Consider the following 20,611-nt stretch of genomic DNA (forward strand, 5'->3'; position numbering starts at 1 on the left):
TTTGCTCATAAAGTGTCTTTGGAAAAAAACATAGTGTAAATCTCACGTATGATTTGGACTCAATCTCCTTCCTAGAACACATCGGAAGCTATGCTGTATATTTCACAGTTTATAAACTGATCAATTGCAGCATTGGGGTCCTTTTTTAGCAGAGTGAATATGAGTAATAAAAGAAAAGGAAATAAGGAACACTTGCCATTTATGGCAGAATATCCTATCTTTAGAAAAAAAAACGTGGTTATGCTCAAATTCTGCATAAATCCAAGATTAAGAATCTTAATATGCTAGGTTTTTGCTCTGTCTCTACATGCATCTTTTTTTTTTAAAAAAAAATGCACAGAAGAATTTTATTTACTTTCAATATTGTGTCGCCTCACAGTGGGGGATCTGGGTGGCTATCTTTCTTAGATCTGCCTCTGCTGTTCTCAGTGGGCAGAAGTTGGCCCTTTTTGGAGTCAGATTTACTGTCAGCAACTGTCACTCAGTCCCACATTCTGATATGACCCAAGCGACTTTCTCTAGGAGGGAGAAATACAATCCCTGTACTCCCTCTTCATGATTGTGATTCCTTTGGAATTAATCCACGGGGTTGAAAACTTAGTGCAGATGTAGTTCCTCTGCAGATGGCCCCTTGTTCCCTGCTATTGCAGCTAAAAGAGACACTGAAAGACAGAAAAGGATTGGTTGTGATGCAGAAAGATGGATCCAGTTTCCCAAGACCTAGCAAGAGGAAAAGTATTCATACTATGCAGGTGAATTTCTTCCTAATGTGTAGGCATGTCATGTGTTAGAATTAGTTATCAATGGATTTTCTTGCAGAGCCCTAGTAGGACAGAAAGATTTCTCTGATTTGAGCGTTGGTACTTCTGGGGTTAAATTTCTAGGTAGTTGTCCTGTATAAGTGAGTAGAGTTGTTGCATGTGTCATTTTATGCAGCACTTTCGTAACCAATTGATTTAAGAGCCTTTTTGGAACAGTTTTTGGGCAGAATTGAGTTGGTGGCCAGTAGATTGGCTTACACAGCAAAATTTTGTGTATGTTTATTCTGGCATCTAAATAGAGTTTTAAGCAAATGGTAAGAGCAATTGTGCTGGAATGCCACTCCCCCTCAACTTAAACTGTGAAACTTTATTATTCAATGAAGTTCAGTTAAATATAGTGGGTATCATACTACCCATCTACTTCTGGCAAGGCATTTTTTAAAAAGGGAGTTTCATTTGAAATTTTAAAGCAAACATGGTTTCACGAAGATTTGATTATCTCACCAAGTATATTCGATGAAATATTCTAATTGCAAAACCTTGTCACAAGACAAAGAGCTTTATGAAGGAGATGGTTGCTACTGGCATGCAATGACTTTGTATTTTCTCTCCTGTACTCACACTATCTTTTCAAACCCCAAACAAATTTAACTAGTATCATTACACATACAGTCTCCTAAACATGAGGACATTCTTCACTTCTTGATCTTCAGGATCTGTAGAGTTTCTTTCCCTCTTAAGAAGCTTTTCCCTCATGAGCATTAAGGATTAAAAAAAAATATTACTTCTTGGCTCCGTGAATGTTAAATCTATAATGATGTAGAACAAAATATTCAGACCAGTGGCTGGAGAGATAGCACGGAGGTAGGGTGTTTGTCTTGCATGCCGAAGGACAGCGGTTCGAATTCTGGCCTCCCATATTGTCCCCTGAGCCGGCTAGGAGCGATTTCTGAGCGTAGAGCCAGGAGTAACTCCTGAATGCTGCTAGGTGTGACCCAACAACAACAGCCAAAAAATTCAAACCACAGAGTCAAGAATGTTGGCATTATGAGACCCACATTTTAAAAACCAAATTTTAAAGGGTGCCTATTATGTTGACATGAATAACTTTTTAAATCAAATGTTTTAAATATATCTTTAAAAAAAAGATTTTTTAACACAATATCGCAGAATAGAAACACATTTCTGCTAAGTAAGAAAGGAAAAAAAAATGGGTCCTTTAAATGCTTCAGCTCTCATTGGTGTTGTTTTAAAGTTTGCATTGTATAAATAAATAATGAATAAATGTTATTTTTTAAGTTTAATTCTATGTAACAGAGAGGAGAGCCCAGTAGCTCATTAAAACTTTTCTTAGCTCTGTATTGATCATAAATGTAGAGGAGATTTAAAAATCTGGGAGTCAGGGAAAGAATCAAAGTGTGAATCAAATCGCTCTATTTCCACAATTTCACAAGCAGTCAGTATAGGGAAGAGTAATGCTTATCCCTCTTATCCCTCTCTAATCCAGTGTTTTGCACAGATGCTGTTGTTTTGTTGGCTTTCTGCCCCTTTATTACTTTTTACTCATTTCTTTCCTTGCCCTGTTTTCATCCCCTCTTTCCTTGCATGGTGAATTCCTTCCCACACACCTCTTATTTTCTCCCTAGCTTTTTTTTTATTTTAAAGCAATTCTTAGACTTTTCTTAGACTTTCAAGGTCTTGTTTAGTTCTCAATGCACTTAAACAGCCTCCTTTCCAAGCTGTTAACATGGGTTGCTTAGGAAAGCAGGTGACTTACTTGCAGAGCACATTTCTGCGTGATTTAAAGCTTTTCTTCTTGAGAAAGGGGAACAGGCAGGATGGAAGATGGAGCCCACCCCCCTTTGTCTCCATCCGCTGGGCTCATTCAGGTCATATTTAGGACCAGAAGTTGTTTTTTCCATTGACTTTATGCCTGTGATTAATTCTTTTAGATATAGCTCAGGATTCATGATATCATGAAAATGTGACTTCGGATCCTCTCCAAATGTCTCCAGGCTGCATAATCAAGGGTGGTTTGTACATTAAGGGGAAACATTCACTTAAGATTGCCTTTCCAAAATTATAAAATGGCTTTTTACATTCAGAACATTATGGCATGCCCGGATATGGGTTATGAACCTCTTATCCTTCTTTGTAATTCAGAAACTGTATATGATGAATTTAAATTTCCTGAATTTAAAATGCATCTTAAAATAGCTCAGTGCTTACTGAGATTGTCTTAAGTATTGATAATGACAGAGATATAATTCACAGATACTATCTTTAACGATTGCGATAGGGCTTTTCAGTTTAATTTTGAGTTATATTTTTATATCCGTGATATGCTAACATTTTACGGAATTTTATACATCTTCCAAAATCTTGTTTATTAGTGCTTCTTCTCACATTAAAATAATGTGTTATTTACTAAACATAATTTTTAGCTTTAAAATTTTCTTGCTAATTGTTTCACATAATCTCAACAGGTATATGAGGTATATGAATAAGGACCCTAAATACTTACGTTTTTTTTTTCAAAACCAGGAAATTGAAATTTGAAGCATTTATTTTTCAATTTCATAGCAAAGCATTGAGGCTCATACATGAGATATTGAAGATAACTCTTAAATGTCTAAGGCAGAAACCAAGATTTGAAGAAGCGTGGCTTGGGGTGCAAGAAAGGGGTAGAAATAGGAAGGTTTGTTTGCAATTATAGCAGAAACAGCAGTGTGAGCTAGTCTAGCATTCATTAGATTTTTGTTCCATCTGAGCATTCCACAGTTTTGTCTGTTTTCAATACATGCACCTTTAGGAAATGGTCCAAGAGGTATTGGATGAAGGCTTGGTGTTCCATGACCCGTCTAAGTCAGAAGGCCACGGAGTGTCAGAGTCTGAGTGTGTTCAGAGCATCTGGTTTGAGGGACCTATGGCTCTTAGAAACACGCTAAATTCTGCGTTCTGTTCACAGGAAGACATATGATTGTTCTCAGCTGGTACATGTCACATTGAATTCCTGTTGAAGCACATTAATGTTCGCCCTTCATAACCATGCTTCCTTTCTATTCCCTTTAGAGATAACTACCCTGTAGAGTATTCCAAAGAAAGATAGAAGATTGCATGGAAAATATGTCTATTCCTCCAAGTCTCCCCCCCAATATTGCACACATTTCTTGCTATGTGTCCCTTGTTATAGTTTAATGATCCAGGTAATTTCATGAATATGCAATATAAGACTGTAGTACACGGGAGCTAGTCTTGCTCTCAAACTCACCCATAGCTCTACCTCTGTAAATGAATCTCTTTGTTCCTATTTTCACATATCTACTTGATCCTCAGATACATATAAACAATTATTTTCTATCAACTAGATTTCATAATATGTTATCGCAATCATTTTTCTGTTAAGTAAATGCTATCTCATAAATTCTTTGAGTGGTGCTGACTTATATACGCTGGCATAGTTATTTCTCACCCACATTTATATTTATTTGCTTTCCTAAGTTAAAATATAGACAAATACTCATTTATCATCGCTCAGTACTTTCCAAAGTAGTCCGTGGAAGTACAGATTTATGATATCCCCGGTCAGACTCTAAGAGAGGTTAAACCTTGGAGGAAAATAAAATTACCAGTAATTAAATTTACAGGCAGGTTTGCTATCTAAAGCAAATTTATTGCTTCATAGTGAAAGATAGTTTAGACACTTTCACATAAAGCGAATCCATTTTTACACGTTATAGGTATTATACATTGCTGTTTCCATTTATATAATTAAAATGATATCATTGCACTCCGAGGTTAATGGGATACTCAACTGGAAACCATACATAGTGAGCAGCAAAAAAGCAGCACTGCAGTATCTGCTCTTTTGTTAAAAGCTGATGCAGTATTTCTGCACCATTATATTACGTTCTACCTTTTCAAAATCTTTAGAATAAGTAAGAAATAGATCTGCCAGTTTAGAGAAAAGTGATCCTCTTGAAATTTGTCTGTATTTTTAGTAAAAAAGAAAGGTTAATTGAATATATATAATAACCATATGGATATATAAAATTGTAATCATATAATTGTTACAATAAGTAGTTGATATTTTCTTTATGCCTCTTGTCCTGGAGAATAATCTAAGTAATGCCTCAAATAATAATTTTTAAATGATTGTTTTAAGAGTTAGAAGTAGAACACTTAAATAATTAAAATTTTTTCAGATATTTTAAATCTAAAAAATAATCTTTGTTGATCATAGCAGTTCACAATTTTTCACTAAAGGTCAGGTTTAAATAAGATTATCTAGGTGCCCAAGTGGTGGCGCAAGTGGTAGGGTATTTGCCTTGCACAAGCTAACCTAGGACAAACCGTCGTTCGATCCTCCAGAGAACCATATGGTCCCCCACGCTCAAAAACAAACAAAAAAAAATCATCTACATTATACATATATATAAAGAAAAATACAAATAAATATAAAGACAATATAAAAATGTATAAAGAAAAATATACAAGGTTTTATGCTTATTCAAATTTATGATAAGTGTTAATATACATAAGTTAAAGAAAAATGATCAGAAAATCACATCTTTCCCACTTTTCAAACAGTATTATTCCAACTTGAAAACATTAAAAATTGTTTCCAGAACTAGAAAGCTCTTAGCCCATTCTTGCTTTATATATGTGACCCTGAGAATTTATTTTTCCATACCCAGCAGTACTCAGGACTTACTCCTGGCTCTGTGCTCAAGGATCACTACAAGAGTTGATTATGGGATTTTATGGGGTGCTGGGAATCATCACTGGGTTGAAGCATTTAAGACAAATTCCCTGCCCGATGTACTATCTCTGACCCTGATGATGCTCAGTTCTAAACTCCTGTGCTATATGGTTTCCCAAGAGAGATTCCAGTATCTTGAGTCAGAAATACTCCCAGGCTCGATGTAGCTCTAGAATCTGTACCCTCTGAAAACAGTTGCTCCTGTTATCTAAACAAATTATGTGTGAACAATAAAAAGAATAAAATATAAATAATAGAGCTGCTATTAGGATAGGAAGCTAAAATTGGGAGGACACTATAATTCACTATACAGAGTTGAATGAACAGAAACTGTTCTTCTTGAAATCTGGTTATCTGAAAGAGGTCCAGTCAGTCTCACACATAGCCCTTTCTGGTAGTCATGACCTAATAAAGAAATAATATATTTTTCTATGAAGAAATATTAAACTTAGCACAAATATATCATGAAAGGTCCAAAACACATTCAACATACTATTCAAGCACCTTGTGTTTGAAAATGCCTTACAAAATCTATTCATATCTGTCAGCTGAATTTTGGATAAACAAAAATAGTGTATACCTATACACAGAAATATTAATTAGCAAGATTCAAAGTGTAGTACACATATGTAATTCAGCAATATAAAAGGGAGTGAATGCCAAGTGTAAGATCACTTTAAGGGTAACTGTACATTATGAAATATAATTATAATGATTGTTCTATGATTCCATCCATAAGCAAGCTAAAGACCATTGAGTGTGTATACACTTCTGGGCTATACGTTTTAGCTCTAAAATAACTGCTAAAACTTATTACAAATATGCTTCGCTTTGAGGGTAAGCTAATTATTTGTTAAGATTTGATGTTTGTCAGTTAAAGTTATTCATTCTTGACTTATAGGTGTTATTTTCAGCTGAAGCTAATATCCCTTGAAAAAATTTTGACATAATTGTCAAGAAATTTTCCATTTAATTGTTCTGTAAGTGCTAAAGAAAGGAAACTAATGGGACAGATGGTAAAGGTGTTGTTTTGCATGCAGTGACCCTGATTGAATTTCTTCAATAGCTGATAGCTCTATCCATGTAGGTATGTATGCTTGCATGCATTTAGTAGGTTACATAATTGTGTCACTAACATGGGGGCTTAACTATCACTTGAAAAGACCTATAAGTAGGGGCTGGGAGATAGCTCAGAGAGCTTGAATTCTTGTCTTGCATATGGTCAATCCCATGCCTAGATCTGATGGATATGACCCTACTGAACCCCAAGAATGATCAGAGTGGTTTGTTAGCACAATCACTGCTGGACCCAAGGATCATCCTATCCCTGGATTATTTCTAGCAGTGACACCTGGGCTCTAAGCATTGCTGGGGAGACCTCAAAAAATGTCGATATGAAAAACTATTATGGATACTGATTTGAAGACAAAAATTGCTACGAGTTATGTCTACCATAATTTCCTTGATTTAAAAGTAGCATTCTTATTGTAAGTTTTTATTACATAGATTTTACTATGATGAAAATATGATTACTTTTTTATTTTGTTTTGGGGCCACACTTAGTAGTGCTTAGAGCTTGCTCTTTGCACTGAGCTCAGGAATCACTCCTGGTGGGGTTGGGGGTGAAGGAGGTGTTAGGAAAAGGGAATCAAACATTGGACCCACTATACTATCACTCTGCCCCCCAAAAGTATCTATCCGCTCTTCAGAGAGTCATGTATTATATATAATAGAATGATACATATTGCTCTCATCTTTAATGTTGCACCCCATTTTTATTTTCTTAATTAGCAACTCCAACTGGCAAATCAACCAAAGGCTAGAGGAGACCATATGCTGCAGTGTTTCTATGGGGAGCTACCATAGACTACAAAGACCATGAGCCTAATAGTTGCACGGCAGAGTCAACAATGCAGATTCCTAACCAGTTCCCCTAGAGATGTGTGGTAGTATTTCTGCAGTACAGTTCAGAAATCTGCTTTTACAACAAGTTCCCAGAGGATTCTCATTGGTGACCTTTGAACTTCTCCACTTCAAGATGAAAGTGGAATGCAGTAAACTCCTCTGTGTGAAGCAGTACAATGATGGTGATGAATATTGGAGAATAGTTAAGCTAAGTTCAAATTCAAAGTCTTGTTCCACCAAGTATTAGCTGTATGACAGTGGGTAAATTTTGTAAATCTTGGAACCTTATTTTCCTATCTTCAAGTGCTCAAAAATAGTACATCCTGCTATAAATATAGATACGGTGATCTACATCAAAGTGTATCCCATGCAGTTAGAAAAGGGAACCCAGCAAATATTAGTTTTAGAAATTTGATTTTTTTCCTTCAAAGTTGTGAACTTTTTCACATACCAATGGGGTGGGGTCTTATCATATTTTTCAGTAATTTGTAATTCTACCAGTGCAAACTTATATCATTACTTCTTGTAAAAGTGGGTCAGACGCTGGCTATATATTGAGGATAGGTGCAAGAGGATTTATAAGTGACCAGATGAGGTTGTGGAAGAAGAATATGATGTGACAGAAAATACTCCAGTATTCTTAGACTGAGTCAACTTAAGGATGGTGTCTCCTTAAGTGAGATGAACTAGTCTTCAGAAAAACATAGTTTGACATGCCTTCAATTTGGAACTATAAAATGTGCCAGTGTGGAGGAGGCATTGGAAGAGGGGATCATAAATCAAGGTAGAGATCAGTTTGGAAGCTCATTCATGTATGAAGCAGTGATGAATGTTCTAACAGTGGCCATGACAGTGAAGAATGAGAAGAAGGGGCTTGATTGGGGATTTTACTGAGCTGGTTCTGAGAATGGGTTAGAGTAGGTACAGTAGAAGGGGTCAGGGCTCTAAGTTGGGAAAGCCTGGGGCTTCCTCACTGACAATCATCATGGTCATTTTAAGTTTGGCTCCAAGAGGCCTGTGTGCTGCTAAATGCCAAGAGCACAGAGACTGTTTCTTATTTGAAACCCTGTCCACTTGCCCTCATCATTCTCTTTTCTACCAAAATTCACATTCTATCTCTTCTAATTTCCTTGTCATCTTAGAGAGTGAATAGGCCTGATTTTCATGCTTAAAGCATTCAGTATTTTTATTTTTATTTTTGGGGTCACACCCAGCAGCGCTCAGGGGTTTCTCCTGCTCTACTCTCAGAAATAGCTCCTGACAGGTTCGGGGGCCTATATGGGATGCCGGGATTAGAACCACCGTCCTTCTGCATGCAAGGCAAACACCCTGCCTCCATGCTATCTCTCTGGCCCCAGTATATTTATTTTTAAGGTTTACAATATAGTTACTTGTCTATGTTACAAAGTTATTAGCATAATATAGTTAGGTAGCATGAATCACCTCACAGGGTTATAAAGTTGTTTTCTTGTGATTAAAATATCTAGGTATTCTTTCTAAACATGATTGGAATTTACAACAGTGTTACTGATAACTCAGTTTAGTTGCCATATGCATTAAATTCTCCAAATTTGCTCATCTTCTACCTGGGGTTTGCACACTTTGTTGACATTTGTTGATTTTTTTTAACCCTTACCTTCCACCTCTGGCAAACAGAAGGCAATTGTGTTCCTTTGAATATGGTTCTTGTTTAAAATCCACAGAGATTACATAGTACCATAGTATTAATCTTACTCTATATGATTAATTTTATTCAGCAATGACTTTAATTTTCTTCCAGGCTGTTGTAAATGGGTAGGTTTCTTTCTTTATTTCACTCAATATTTTATTACATGCAATATAACTATTTTATATAATTTCATTTTATGTATGCTATTATACATAAAATATATGGCATATATATAAATGTATATATATTTGTATATCTTTTGTTCACTTATAATAGAATCTTGGGTGGTTATTTTTGTCTTACTAACAGCATTGCTATTAAAATGGAATACAGAAATCTATTTGAAATAATGATTTTATTTTCTTTAAATATATTTCGTGAAGTAGAGTTATTGAATAATATTATGATTCTTTTTGTTTTGTTTTGTTTTTTGTTTTTGGGCCACACCCAGCAGTGCTCAGGGGTTACTCCTGGCTGTCTGCTCAGAAATAGCTCCTGGCAGGCACGGGGGACCATATGGGACACCGTGATTCAAACCAACCACCTTAGGTCCTAGATCGGCTGCTTGCAAGGCAAACGCCGCTGTGCTATCTCTCCGGGCCCGAATTATTGAATAATATTCTATATACAGTTTTAATTTTTGAGGGTTCTCTGTTCTGTTTTCCATAGTGACTGCAACAATATACATTTCACTAACTGCAGAAGGATTGTTTTTATCCTGTTTCTTCTATTTTTTTTTCTTGGTGACAATCTTGAAAGTGCTCAGGGGCTCTAATTTGTGCCACAGTATCTACATTTTTTCATAGCTTATAACATTTTAATTTGTCTTTTGAAAATAGCCATGTTTTTCTAATAGATAAGACATGATGAACTCATTGTAGCTTTATTTTGCTTTTGAAAAGTATACTGATATTATTCACTGATATGATTATGTATCTGTTCACCATTTATATGTAGCTTTTCTTCCCTTGTGAGTAGTTAATTTATTTTTAATCAGGTTTAGTTTAATTTGTTTAACATTTTTATATTGAGTTTTATAACAGTTTTGTGTATTTGGGCAATTAAATTCTGAAATATATTTTGATAATTAGCATAGATTGTTTTTCACTTGATTAATGGCTTACATTGCTCTAGATATTTTTAGTCTGATGTTGTCCCACTTGTTTATTTTAGTTCTGTTATCTTTGTTGTTAATCTAAACATCTAAAATTATATTGTAGACTAAAGTCAAGGAACTTGTATACCTTATTCTAAGAGAATTATTGCTTCATTCCTTATTTTTAAATCTTTAATTCATTTTGAGTTTTTTTATGTATGATGTAATGATTTTTATTCTTTACATGTGCTAAACCTGTTTTCCCATCCCACTTATTGAAGATAATCTGTTTCCATATTGTATATTCTGGATTCCCTTGTTATGAAATAATTTATCAAATATGCAGGAGTCTATTTCTGAGCTAACTTTTCTGTTTAGTTTATGTGTTTATGTCATTGCCATACTATTTTGGTTATGATAGCTTCATATCATTGTATGAATTCAGAAAGTTGACTCTCAGCTTTGCTCTTCTTTTTCAAGATTTTTGTGGGTTTTCAAAGTATTTTGTAAACTTCATTAGAAATTGTAGGTTATTGAGGCCGGAGAGGTGGCACTAGAGGTAAGGCATCTGCCTTGCAAGCACTAGCCTAGTATGAACCGCGATTCAATCCCCCGGCATCCCATATGGTCTCCCAAGCCAGGAGCAATTTCTGAGCATAAAGCCAGGAGTAACCTCTGAGCATCAAATGGGTGTGCCCACTCCGTCCCAAAAAATTTTAGATTGTTTTGATTTTATGAAAAACATGCCTTTGCGATTTGATATCTATTGCTGTATCTCTTTTAATGACTGTCTTATCCATCGTAACAATGCTATTTTTAACAATTTATGAACAGAAAATATTATTCCATTTGTTTATATTCAAAAATTTTTCAAAAGCAACCTAGTCTCCTAGCTTTCATTCCAGTTGCCTAATTTTTATACTTGAATCACCTATTTTTGTCATACTCACATTTTGATAACCTTCTCATAAATTTGAGTTATCTTCTCATAAATTTGAGTTATCTCCTAGATGACTGACTCCTTACCTTGTACTGAGGACCTTGTACCAATTAGTATCTAAACCTAACTCTCAATCTCATTACATAGTATTGCCAAGAAAAAGGTATTTCTGGGGCCAGAGAGATAGCACAGCGGTAGGGCATTTGCCTTGCATGCAGCCGATTCAGGACGGACGGTGGACGGTGGTTTGAAACCTGGCATCCCATATGGTCCCCCATGCCTGCCAGGAGCAATTTCTGAGCGCAAAGCCAGAAGTAACTCCTGAGCACTGCCAGATGTGACCCAAAAACCAAAAGAGAAAAGAAAAATGTATTTCCTTGTTTACTGAAGGAGATGTATTCTCTCTTCATTACATCCCCCAGTACCAAATCTCTTATCCACTCTTCCAAGCTGCTCCAAAATTCAATTTCCACATTAATCTTCCTAACAAACAACTCCAATCAAGCTTTTATTCTGCTCTGAACCATATTTTTACACTCTATTGCTTAGATGATATAATTACAAACTCCTTGGCAGCTCCATCTCACTAGCATAGTAGTTTTCATTCATTTTTCTCATTCCACATAGTTTGCAAGAAGGATGCCCTCCCATCAGTAATGCCCCATATTGTCTCCAATAATCTCCAAGCAACAAATCAGATATGTTCAGGGGCCCATAGCACTATCTGAGTAGCATAATTACAGTATTTATTTCATCAGTGCCTTTATTGTGTTTACTGCGAACGAGATAAATTTTGGGCCCTTTAAAAATCATTCAAGTCACAGAAAGTAGAGTCTGAAGTAGACTTAGTTATTTTACAGAGGAATTAACTGAAGTACAGGCAGAATGAGCTATTTTACTAAGGTCAGAAGATTAGGAGGTAGAAGGGTTAGAATTCTTTCTGTCTAGATATGCAGGCTATGGTCTTAATTGCCCTGATATGTTGACTATCTCCTTGAATTACTGCCACCCACGAACTTCCACTATCTTCCCAAACAATAGAGTCTGAGAATTACTGAATTCCAGCCTTTTCAACAAGCTTCATAAAGATTCCATTCTATTTTGAACAGTAACCTGAATTAATCCAAGCTTCCAATTACCGTTACTTCTCTGATCTCTTCTATCACTTTTCTCAGATTTCACCCTCTGCTTGCCAATGACTGTCTTTGTTGTCATTAGACTATGTAGTTCTATATTATAGCTCTATAACCAATTGCAAGTATTCTGGAACCAGATTAATAATTGAGATGACATATTGCTCTTTTAGTTTAACAATTTTGCGTAAGAGTCTGTCTGATCTTAGTTTAGTGTAATTATTTTTCCCTCCCATACCTAGTCTGGATACATGTTCCATCCTTTTCTACTTCAGTCATGAATTTATCTATAACAATATGCAATATTTGACAACTTTTCTGTTGATGGATATATCTTCTATACAATATATTATATATATCCAATAGATAGATAGATAGATAGATAGATAGATAGATAGATAGATAGATAGATAGATAGATAGATAGATAGATAGATAGATAGATAGATAGATAGATAGATAGATAGATAGATGATAGATATCCTATAGATAGGAAATCCTATATTTACTGACTCGTTCAGAGTAAGCAGGGAATATATTCATGGTTATTATGTTTGTCAGTGTTCTCACTACCCTTTCTTTCCTCAGATGTCATAAAAGTTTTGAATCTTGTCTTCTGAATCCCCACAGCCATTCATTGCTATATTATTCTAAGAGCTTTTATCCTGCTTTGATCCCCTAGTCTTTCATTGCATGGTCAGCTGATAGGGAATTTCCTCCTCATCTGTTACCAGAATAGCTCTGTATCACAATATATTGACTGTCCTTCCACTGTTCTCTGCTGTATAATTCCACTACATATATATTCTAAGCAAATTAAATCAAACATAATCCTCATACAAAATTCTGGTTTATCATTCTAAGTGCTGGACTGTGTCATTTAGTTCTGTAAATGCTGTACTTCACCTGCATTCTACCTTTATATTTTGACATTTATAGAGCCTCTATCGTTATTCTGATTTCTCTCTTTTTAGACTCTTAATAATTTTTAATTAAATATAATTTTTATTTTAATCATAGTGGCTTACATATCATTGACAATAATATTTTAGGTAACTCTTAATAATTTTTTAACTGATAATTAGTCACTTTGCTTTCAGCTCTTCGATCTTTTCTGGATTTTAAAGTTCCGAGGTCAGTTCATAGTCCATGCACTCAGGAGTCTTTGTAATGACTTCCAGTGCCTTGAATCTTGAAGATATTAATTCTATGAATGTTGAATTGATCTTGATAGATCATATCTAACAAAATATGAATACTCATCCTTCCATAACTGAACACATCCTTTGAGATAGTATTGTCGGGTTAGTGTAAAAAGTTAAGAAAAATCAAACCTCAATGCCAGACCCTAGAAGGATTTAGTGAAATTGATTAAATGGCCCCGTTGAAATATTTAGAAACCCCAAGGCTTGGCAAATATTTCTTGGTATCTTTTACACATTTACTTTGACAACCCTGTCTCATTGTTTAGCGCTGACAGCTGGCATATCTAAAATTTAGTTTTTTCTGGCAAACCAGGAAAATAATACAGGAAGTATCCATTTAACATTGTTGATAGGTTCTTGGAAACTGCAACTTGAAACCAAATGAAAGTTGATCCTTGTGAATTGGTTCAACATAGGCTGAAATTGTTTTTTGAATCAGCAAGGAATAAAAATGACATTACTTGGAGAGCTGGCATACTCTATATTTATGCAAGTTATGCAAAATTTAAATAGTTGAATAATATTTTTTCTAAAACATTAACAATTGTATTCTGAAAACATTTCTCCTGTCACGGTAAGCATGAGCAGTTAACAGAAAGGGATGGTGATCCAGAGGAAAGTTTTCATTCAAGTGGGCTGGGCACAAGAGCAGAAATTCCGCCGAGCAATCTGGGAAACACAAAGTCCTAGGGTAGGACCACCGTCCACCCACCAGTTGACCAAAAAGAAAATTGTTCTGGGCAGAGCTGAGACTTAAGGTGACAAGTTCCATCATGGAACCAGAAGGATTTACAGTGAAGATCATTGCCCTTTTTTAGTTACTTAGATGTTAATTAAAGCTGGTTTTTCTTTTGAAGTGAGTAGAAAAGAAGCAATGAGAAAACATTGAACTGACAGTCCTAATGTAAAAGACTAAAAACCTTATTTTTTTTCTCTTCTTTTCTCTTCTTTCGTTATGTGCTATGCCATGTTTCTTATTTCAAGACCATGGCGTGTTTTTGGTTTGTTTGTTTGGTTTTTGGTTGTTTGTTTTGTTTTGTTTTGTTTTTCGTCTGTTTTTTTTTTGTGGTGCTTATCGATATAGCTGGAGTCCCCACTGGATAATTGACTCTTTTTTTGGTACTGGTGGAGTGTTTCAACTTCTTTTTCTCCTTCATCTCCCAAATCGATGATGAGAGCCTCTAGAAGGATTCCATCCATTTTTGGAGTAGTAGACTCTTACCCCAGTTTATTTATCTTCTCTTTTTCAGGCAAAATCATGCAACTTGAACTAGCTAGTCCTGCCTACAGTTAGAGGGGGAGATAAGGGAGGCATCAAGACCAAACAGGGGCAAGACTACTAAGTAGTGGGTTGGATACAGAGGGGACCACATATTCTAGCCGCCCTGGGGGTGAGGGAAGAGGAAATGGGAGGTAGGACAAAAACGGAGGTGTAGGGAAGACAAATTGGTGATGGGAATCCCCCCTGATTTTATGTAAATATGTACCTAAAATGTTATTGTCAACAATATGTAAGACACTATGATCAAAATAAAAATTATATAAAAAAAAGACTAAAAACCAAAGCCTTCTATCGTTTTCTATGGAATATTGATGGAATCCTATTTGCTTAAAATCACTCATTTTCCATCATATTTTTCAACTGCATTCTTATTTTTTTCCTCCCAGATTAATCTTTACATCTCATTTTCATCATCATTTTGAATGTTGTTTTCCATCCAGGCTTTAACGTGTGTGTGTGTGTGTGTGTGTGTGTGTGTGTGTGTGTGTGTGTGTAGTTAATTAAATGAAGGAAGGAAGGAAGGAAGTCTGAATCAATGACAAACTGGAGAATAAGCAATTTTTAAGAAAATGAAATTTTATTACTCTTTGGAATATCCTGAACCTATTGATAGCAGTAATGGAGCTGTATTACTTAGCAAATGGTTGTCATCTCCATTCCTACACCAACACAATATACATTTATTATTGGAAATAAAATATCTGAGTTGGGTTTTGTTTGTTTTGATTGCAAAAGACCTTTTACTCTTTGAATAAGCTCGCATTACTATCTTGACCAATTGATGAACCAATTCTCTTATTGGAACCCTAGTGGAGACTGAGATATAAATGGGAATCTTGGTTGTTTAAAACTTCATGCTAATGAGGTCAGGACCAAGCACTGAATCTCCGTGCCTGACAGTTCTCTCTGTTGCGTGGCTGCAAGTCTGTGGCTGACTAGTTCTGGTCAGAAGCAGCTCTGTGAGGAAATGATGTGCAGGATTCCATCCAGTTCTCTTCCACATTGCTGGGAAATGTCTCAGCAGCTGAGCACTCCTGGTTAGTAGCTTCTGACCTTTTAACGAGCATCAGTTGCCGTCGAATTTTAGGAATTCTTTGTTAGTGCAATGCTTTATTATTATTATTATTATTATTATTATTATTATTATTATTATTATTATTATTATTTGATCTGTCAACTGTCTGCTTGGTAGTAATTAGACAGGATGAATTTGATGACATTCTTGGTGGTTTGCAGATACATTTCTTGCAGGGGTATTTATACTCTGCTTGCTAAAGTTAATAGTAATAGGTGAACGCATAGAATTGTATCTGAGTGTTCAAGGGGAAAATAATGATCCCTTTCAGGAGATGAGTGATTTTTACAAACTTCTCGCTCCAAGTCAAAGAAGGCTTTTTTCCTGATTAAAATGTGTTTATCAATTAAATTAAAATGCAAATATAGACAGTTTGTGTTTATGAGTGTAGGAGTATTTGAAAAGGAGGTTTTAAATCAACCTGCTGTTAATATTTCATGCATCAACTGTTGGTTTTATTGTTCGGCTAGTATTGTCATATTCCATTTTGAAAATTACTTTCAAAAATATTGTGCCATGGAAACTTAATTGTGCGGCTATTGCCTGGATTTTATTCGTTTTTTCTTTCTCATTTCTTTCCCTCGACATTTAAATGGACATCTTTCCTTTATACTTTGTAAGTTTTCTCAGTGATAGAGAAATTTCCAGTAGTATAACTTTAGAAACGCTTTAAATAGAATTTTGAACAATATACTATTATTGGTTTTAAAATATATTTTATTGCATAGGATTTCACTTAAATTTAGTTCAATAGTTCTTAACAGTTTTAACAGAATTCTACTTTGCAATTATGAGATTAAATATATGAAAAATACCTCAAGCAATAATTTAGACCAATCTTCTAATATGCATTAAAAGAAATTTAAAGTATTCATATTTGAAATTGTATATAATTGTGTGTATTTAATTATCTTTTTAATGTAAGATTTTTTACTTAAAACCGGCTTATTTCTCAAATACGTTAACTGAGAATTTTTAAATGGTGTTATGAAACTTGATTTTTTTTTTCTATTTTTTAGTGATCTCAGTGAAAATCAGATTCAGGCAATTCCAAGGAAGGCATTTCGTGGGGCAGTTGACATTAAAAATTTGTAAGTATATTTTCAATATTTTTGTTCAATTTTTATCTCTAAAGTTAATTGATATTTTTAAAGGGGTCAGAAGAAAATGGTCCATGTTAATATATCTTTACTTTTACTTTGGGATGCAAAAAATAAACTTTAAAAATGTGATTATCAGGAGAGCCTCATTTAGAAAATATATTGAAACTGAAGTTATGCTGAAATTAATTTTTCAAATTTTGTGATTAAATGTGTGAAATTAAAAGGACACTTGAAAAGGCATTTACAAATATTTTCATCCCTTTTAGTGTAAGTTTACTTTAAAAATTATTGTTTTTTGTTATCAGGTGTTTAATATATTGAAAATTCTAAGTTTTTGCAAGAAAGTAAATAATATTTTCTTATCAGTGCTATCAATAGCCTAGAAGTGCAGCTTTTATGTAGCATTTAAATGATTGTGTTCATTAAATATAAGTAGTCTGAGAATGAGAAGTTACATCTAATGTCCTTGTGAATGCATATATTCCCCTTATAGCTTTATGAAAGAACATATGTACAATTTTATTTAAAAATAAATATGGAACAACATATATGAATTTTATCCTTCACAAAATTATATCCTGGTTGTTTTGTACAGAGGCTTTTATATTAAGTATTCAGAGCTTTAAACTTAAACAACAAAAAATTTATTTCATTGAGAATTCACATTGACATATATTATTATAATTACATAGTTTTTTGTACTTTTTAAAATGCCAAAGTGTCATTTGAAAATGATGGCTTGATTTTATGCCCTAGCATTTGAAGCATAAAACGTTTTCTTTACTTAGTATAATAGTTTGGAGTATCACTGAGAACAAACCCTGTTTGCTGAGATTAGGAATTTAATGTTTTCTTAGCTATTCATGTACAGGTTAAGCACTTTTTAAAGAATTAACTTATGCTCAAAATTCACCATAATGGGATCAAGTACTATTTTTCCAGGAAGGACAACAAGACACGTGTTTTCCCAAATCAACCAAGATGACAATTTCTGTTACTATAGCTTTCACCTCTTCATCTTTTCCTTGCTATAAGTTTTTGTGTGTGTGAATGTTTAGAAATCATAACATACAACGAAACCTAGATTTGTAGAAAATGAAAATTTCTTGGGTGACATTAGACTTTTATCAGTATTTCCTTGTTTAAAGGACTCATTTGCTTTTGCTTCATTATTTCTAGCTATGTATACATCATTGGGTAGTTCAATGAGACAGACTGTTGAAAAATGCTCCTGAAGTTTCTCTTTGGGCAGAACCATATGTAGGGTCCTGTATGGAAAGCGGACCCCCTACTGTCTGCATGTTCCTGTACAAGCAAACTCATGGCTCCACTTCACTGCCCTTAGGGAATGCCATTTGCAATTTGACATATTATAATTATTATTTTGAAATCCTTAAAACAGGTGGTTTTTAATCTCCTTAGTAAAGCTATTCAGGGAATCTAGTCTTTAAGTTACCCATCTCCCGTATTTAAGTATACATTTGGAATATGATGGAATTCCTCCTTCTGCTCTTTTCATTTATTCTTATAAAGATCTGAATGTTAAACATCATGCTTTAAAAAAAACTCAGTTGCTAGTTGTGCTATGAAGAATGTAAGATTGATGTGACAGAAGTTTTAAAGAAAAAAATCTTTCTTTTTCTCTTGCATGCATCATTTTCCATCCAAATGTAAAAGCAGTTATTACTTAAACAGTGAGTGAGTTTAGAGCTAGAATCACAGAAACTTTTGTTATGTAGTGAATTTTGTGGAGACAGGATAAATCAGCCAACTGATCCTTGATTTTTAGTTTTTTATAAATAGAATTTAGTAATTGTTCAGGTTATGGTTCAATATGTGAGAAACTAACATGCAAGGTTACAAAAAGGTGTATTGTCAGGGCTGGAGGGATAGCATGGAAGTAAGACATTTGCCTTGCATGGAGGACAGTGGTTCGAATCCCGGCATCCCATATGGTCCCCTAAGCCTTCCAGGAGAGATTTCTGAGGGTAGAGCCAGGAGTAACCCCTGAGCGCTGCCAGATGTGACCCCCCCCCTCAAAAAAAAGAGTGTATTGTCACATAATGCAAGTATCTGCTCTAGAGTCTAGCACTGGAAAAGAAGCAAAAATAGAACATAAAGTCATTAGTATTATTAGTAAGGAATCAGATAAATCTATTTCTGTTTTGAGTCAGTTAGACATGGAGATACCATATATATATATATATATTTTTTTTTTTTATCTATATACTTTATCTACTTTATCTCGCTGGCTCTTCCTTCTGATATATCAGAAGAGCCCAGCGAGATAAAGTAGATAAAGTGCATGGCCAACCCAGAGTAGATCCCTGGCTCCCTAGATGTTCCCCAAATTCCTGCCAGGAGTGATCCTTGAACTTAGATCTAGAAGTAAGCTCTGGAAACCAGTAGGTGTGGCCCAAAAAAATAAAAATAGAGAAGAAAACATACCAGAAGTCACTAAATGAAGATATATGATACACAAAGCCTGTTTAGAAATAAGATACTAAATGATAAAGGGTTATAGAAAGCAAATTGTTTGAAGCTTTTAGAGAATTAAATAAAAAGCCTTTATTAAAAAGGCAGACATGATTCTTTGAGGAGGTTATTCAGTGTGTGTATTGTTCAAATATAACAGGTTATGGTAGAATGGATAAGTTTAAATTATTTTTTAGTACAATATAAAAAAAACATGTCTTCATGGTTTTGACAATTTTGGAGTAATAAAATGACGGTGCCTTTAAGTGTGGTGCATTGTCATGTACTTATGTTGCCAAGAGTTGAATGTGACCCCTTTTTTCATATAACATGAATCAGAATTGAGTCTGAATTGCAAGTTACATTATTGATAAGAATAATCTCCCCAATATGAGGCAAATAGATGCACTTTCAGATCAGTTCAAATTTAAAGGTATATTTTTTTCTTTGAAAGCCAGAGCTGGTTGAAGCAACTATGTAAATGCTAAATAGTTTTGTTTGTTTGGGGGAGTGCTCAGAGTATACTCCTGGCTCTGCACTCAGGTATCCTTCTTGGTAAAGCTCAGGGGACTATGTTGGATGATGGATTTCAAACCTAGTTCACTATGTGCAAGGCAAGAGTCCTCGCTACTATGCTATCTTTCTGGCCCATGTAACTTAAATATTAATGATCAAAATAACAATGCATTTCCATTATTCTCACTACCTTCTATGTAACATTCCAAAACAAAAAAGTTAAATAGGATCATAATTAAAACTTCATACAATCTGACAGTGAAAATGGAATCAAACAATAGAAGAAATTGGTCAGTGGCCTGATTCATACAGATCAAGTGTGAGTGAGTTCAGGTTGATCCCTCATAATACTTGGTCTCCAGTGCTGCTGGGAAAAGTTATTTTTAAAAGAATATGCTAGGGGCCAGAGCAGTGGTGCAAGCAGTAAGGCATCTGCCTTGCCCACACTAACCTAGGAAGGGTCTTGGTTCAATTCCCCAATATGATCCCATATGGTTCCCCCAAGCCAGGAGCGATTTCTGAGCACATAGCCAGAAGCAATCCCTGCATGTCACAGGATGTGGCCCAAGAACCAAAATAAATAAGTAAAATTTTGCTAAATAGGGGCCGGAGCGATGGTGCAGCTGTAGAGCTTTTGCCTTCCACTTGGCTGACCCAGGACGGACCTCAATTTGATCCCCGGCATCTCAT

The 20,611-nt window shown here is 34.9% G+C and overlaps 1 protein-coding gene across 1 annotated transcript in view; it reads left to right on the top strand.

Annotated features, from left to right (window-relative positions):
• Positions 1 to 20,611, top strand: part of SLIT2 (slit guidance ligand 2) — a 375,780-nt gene that overhangs the window by 196,133 nt on the left and 159,036 nt on the right. The window contains 1 exon segment of the mRNA XM_049789962.1: positions 16,847 to 16,918. Coding sequence (XP_049645919.1) covers positions 16,847 to 16,918 — 72 coding nt within the window.

The sequence above is a fragment of the Suncus etruscus genome, chromosome 16 (genome assembly GCF_024139225.1).
Source record: "Suncus etruscus isolate mSunEtr1 chromosome 16, mSunEtr1.pri.cur, whole genome shotgun sequence".
In the NCBI taxonomy this organism is placed as follows: domain Eukaryota; kingdom Metazoa; phylum Chordata; class Mammalia; order Eulipotyphla; family Soricidae; genus Suncus; species Suncus etruscus.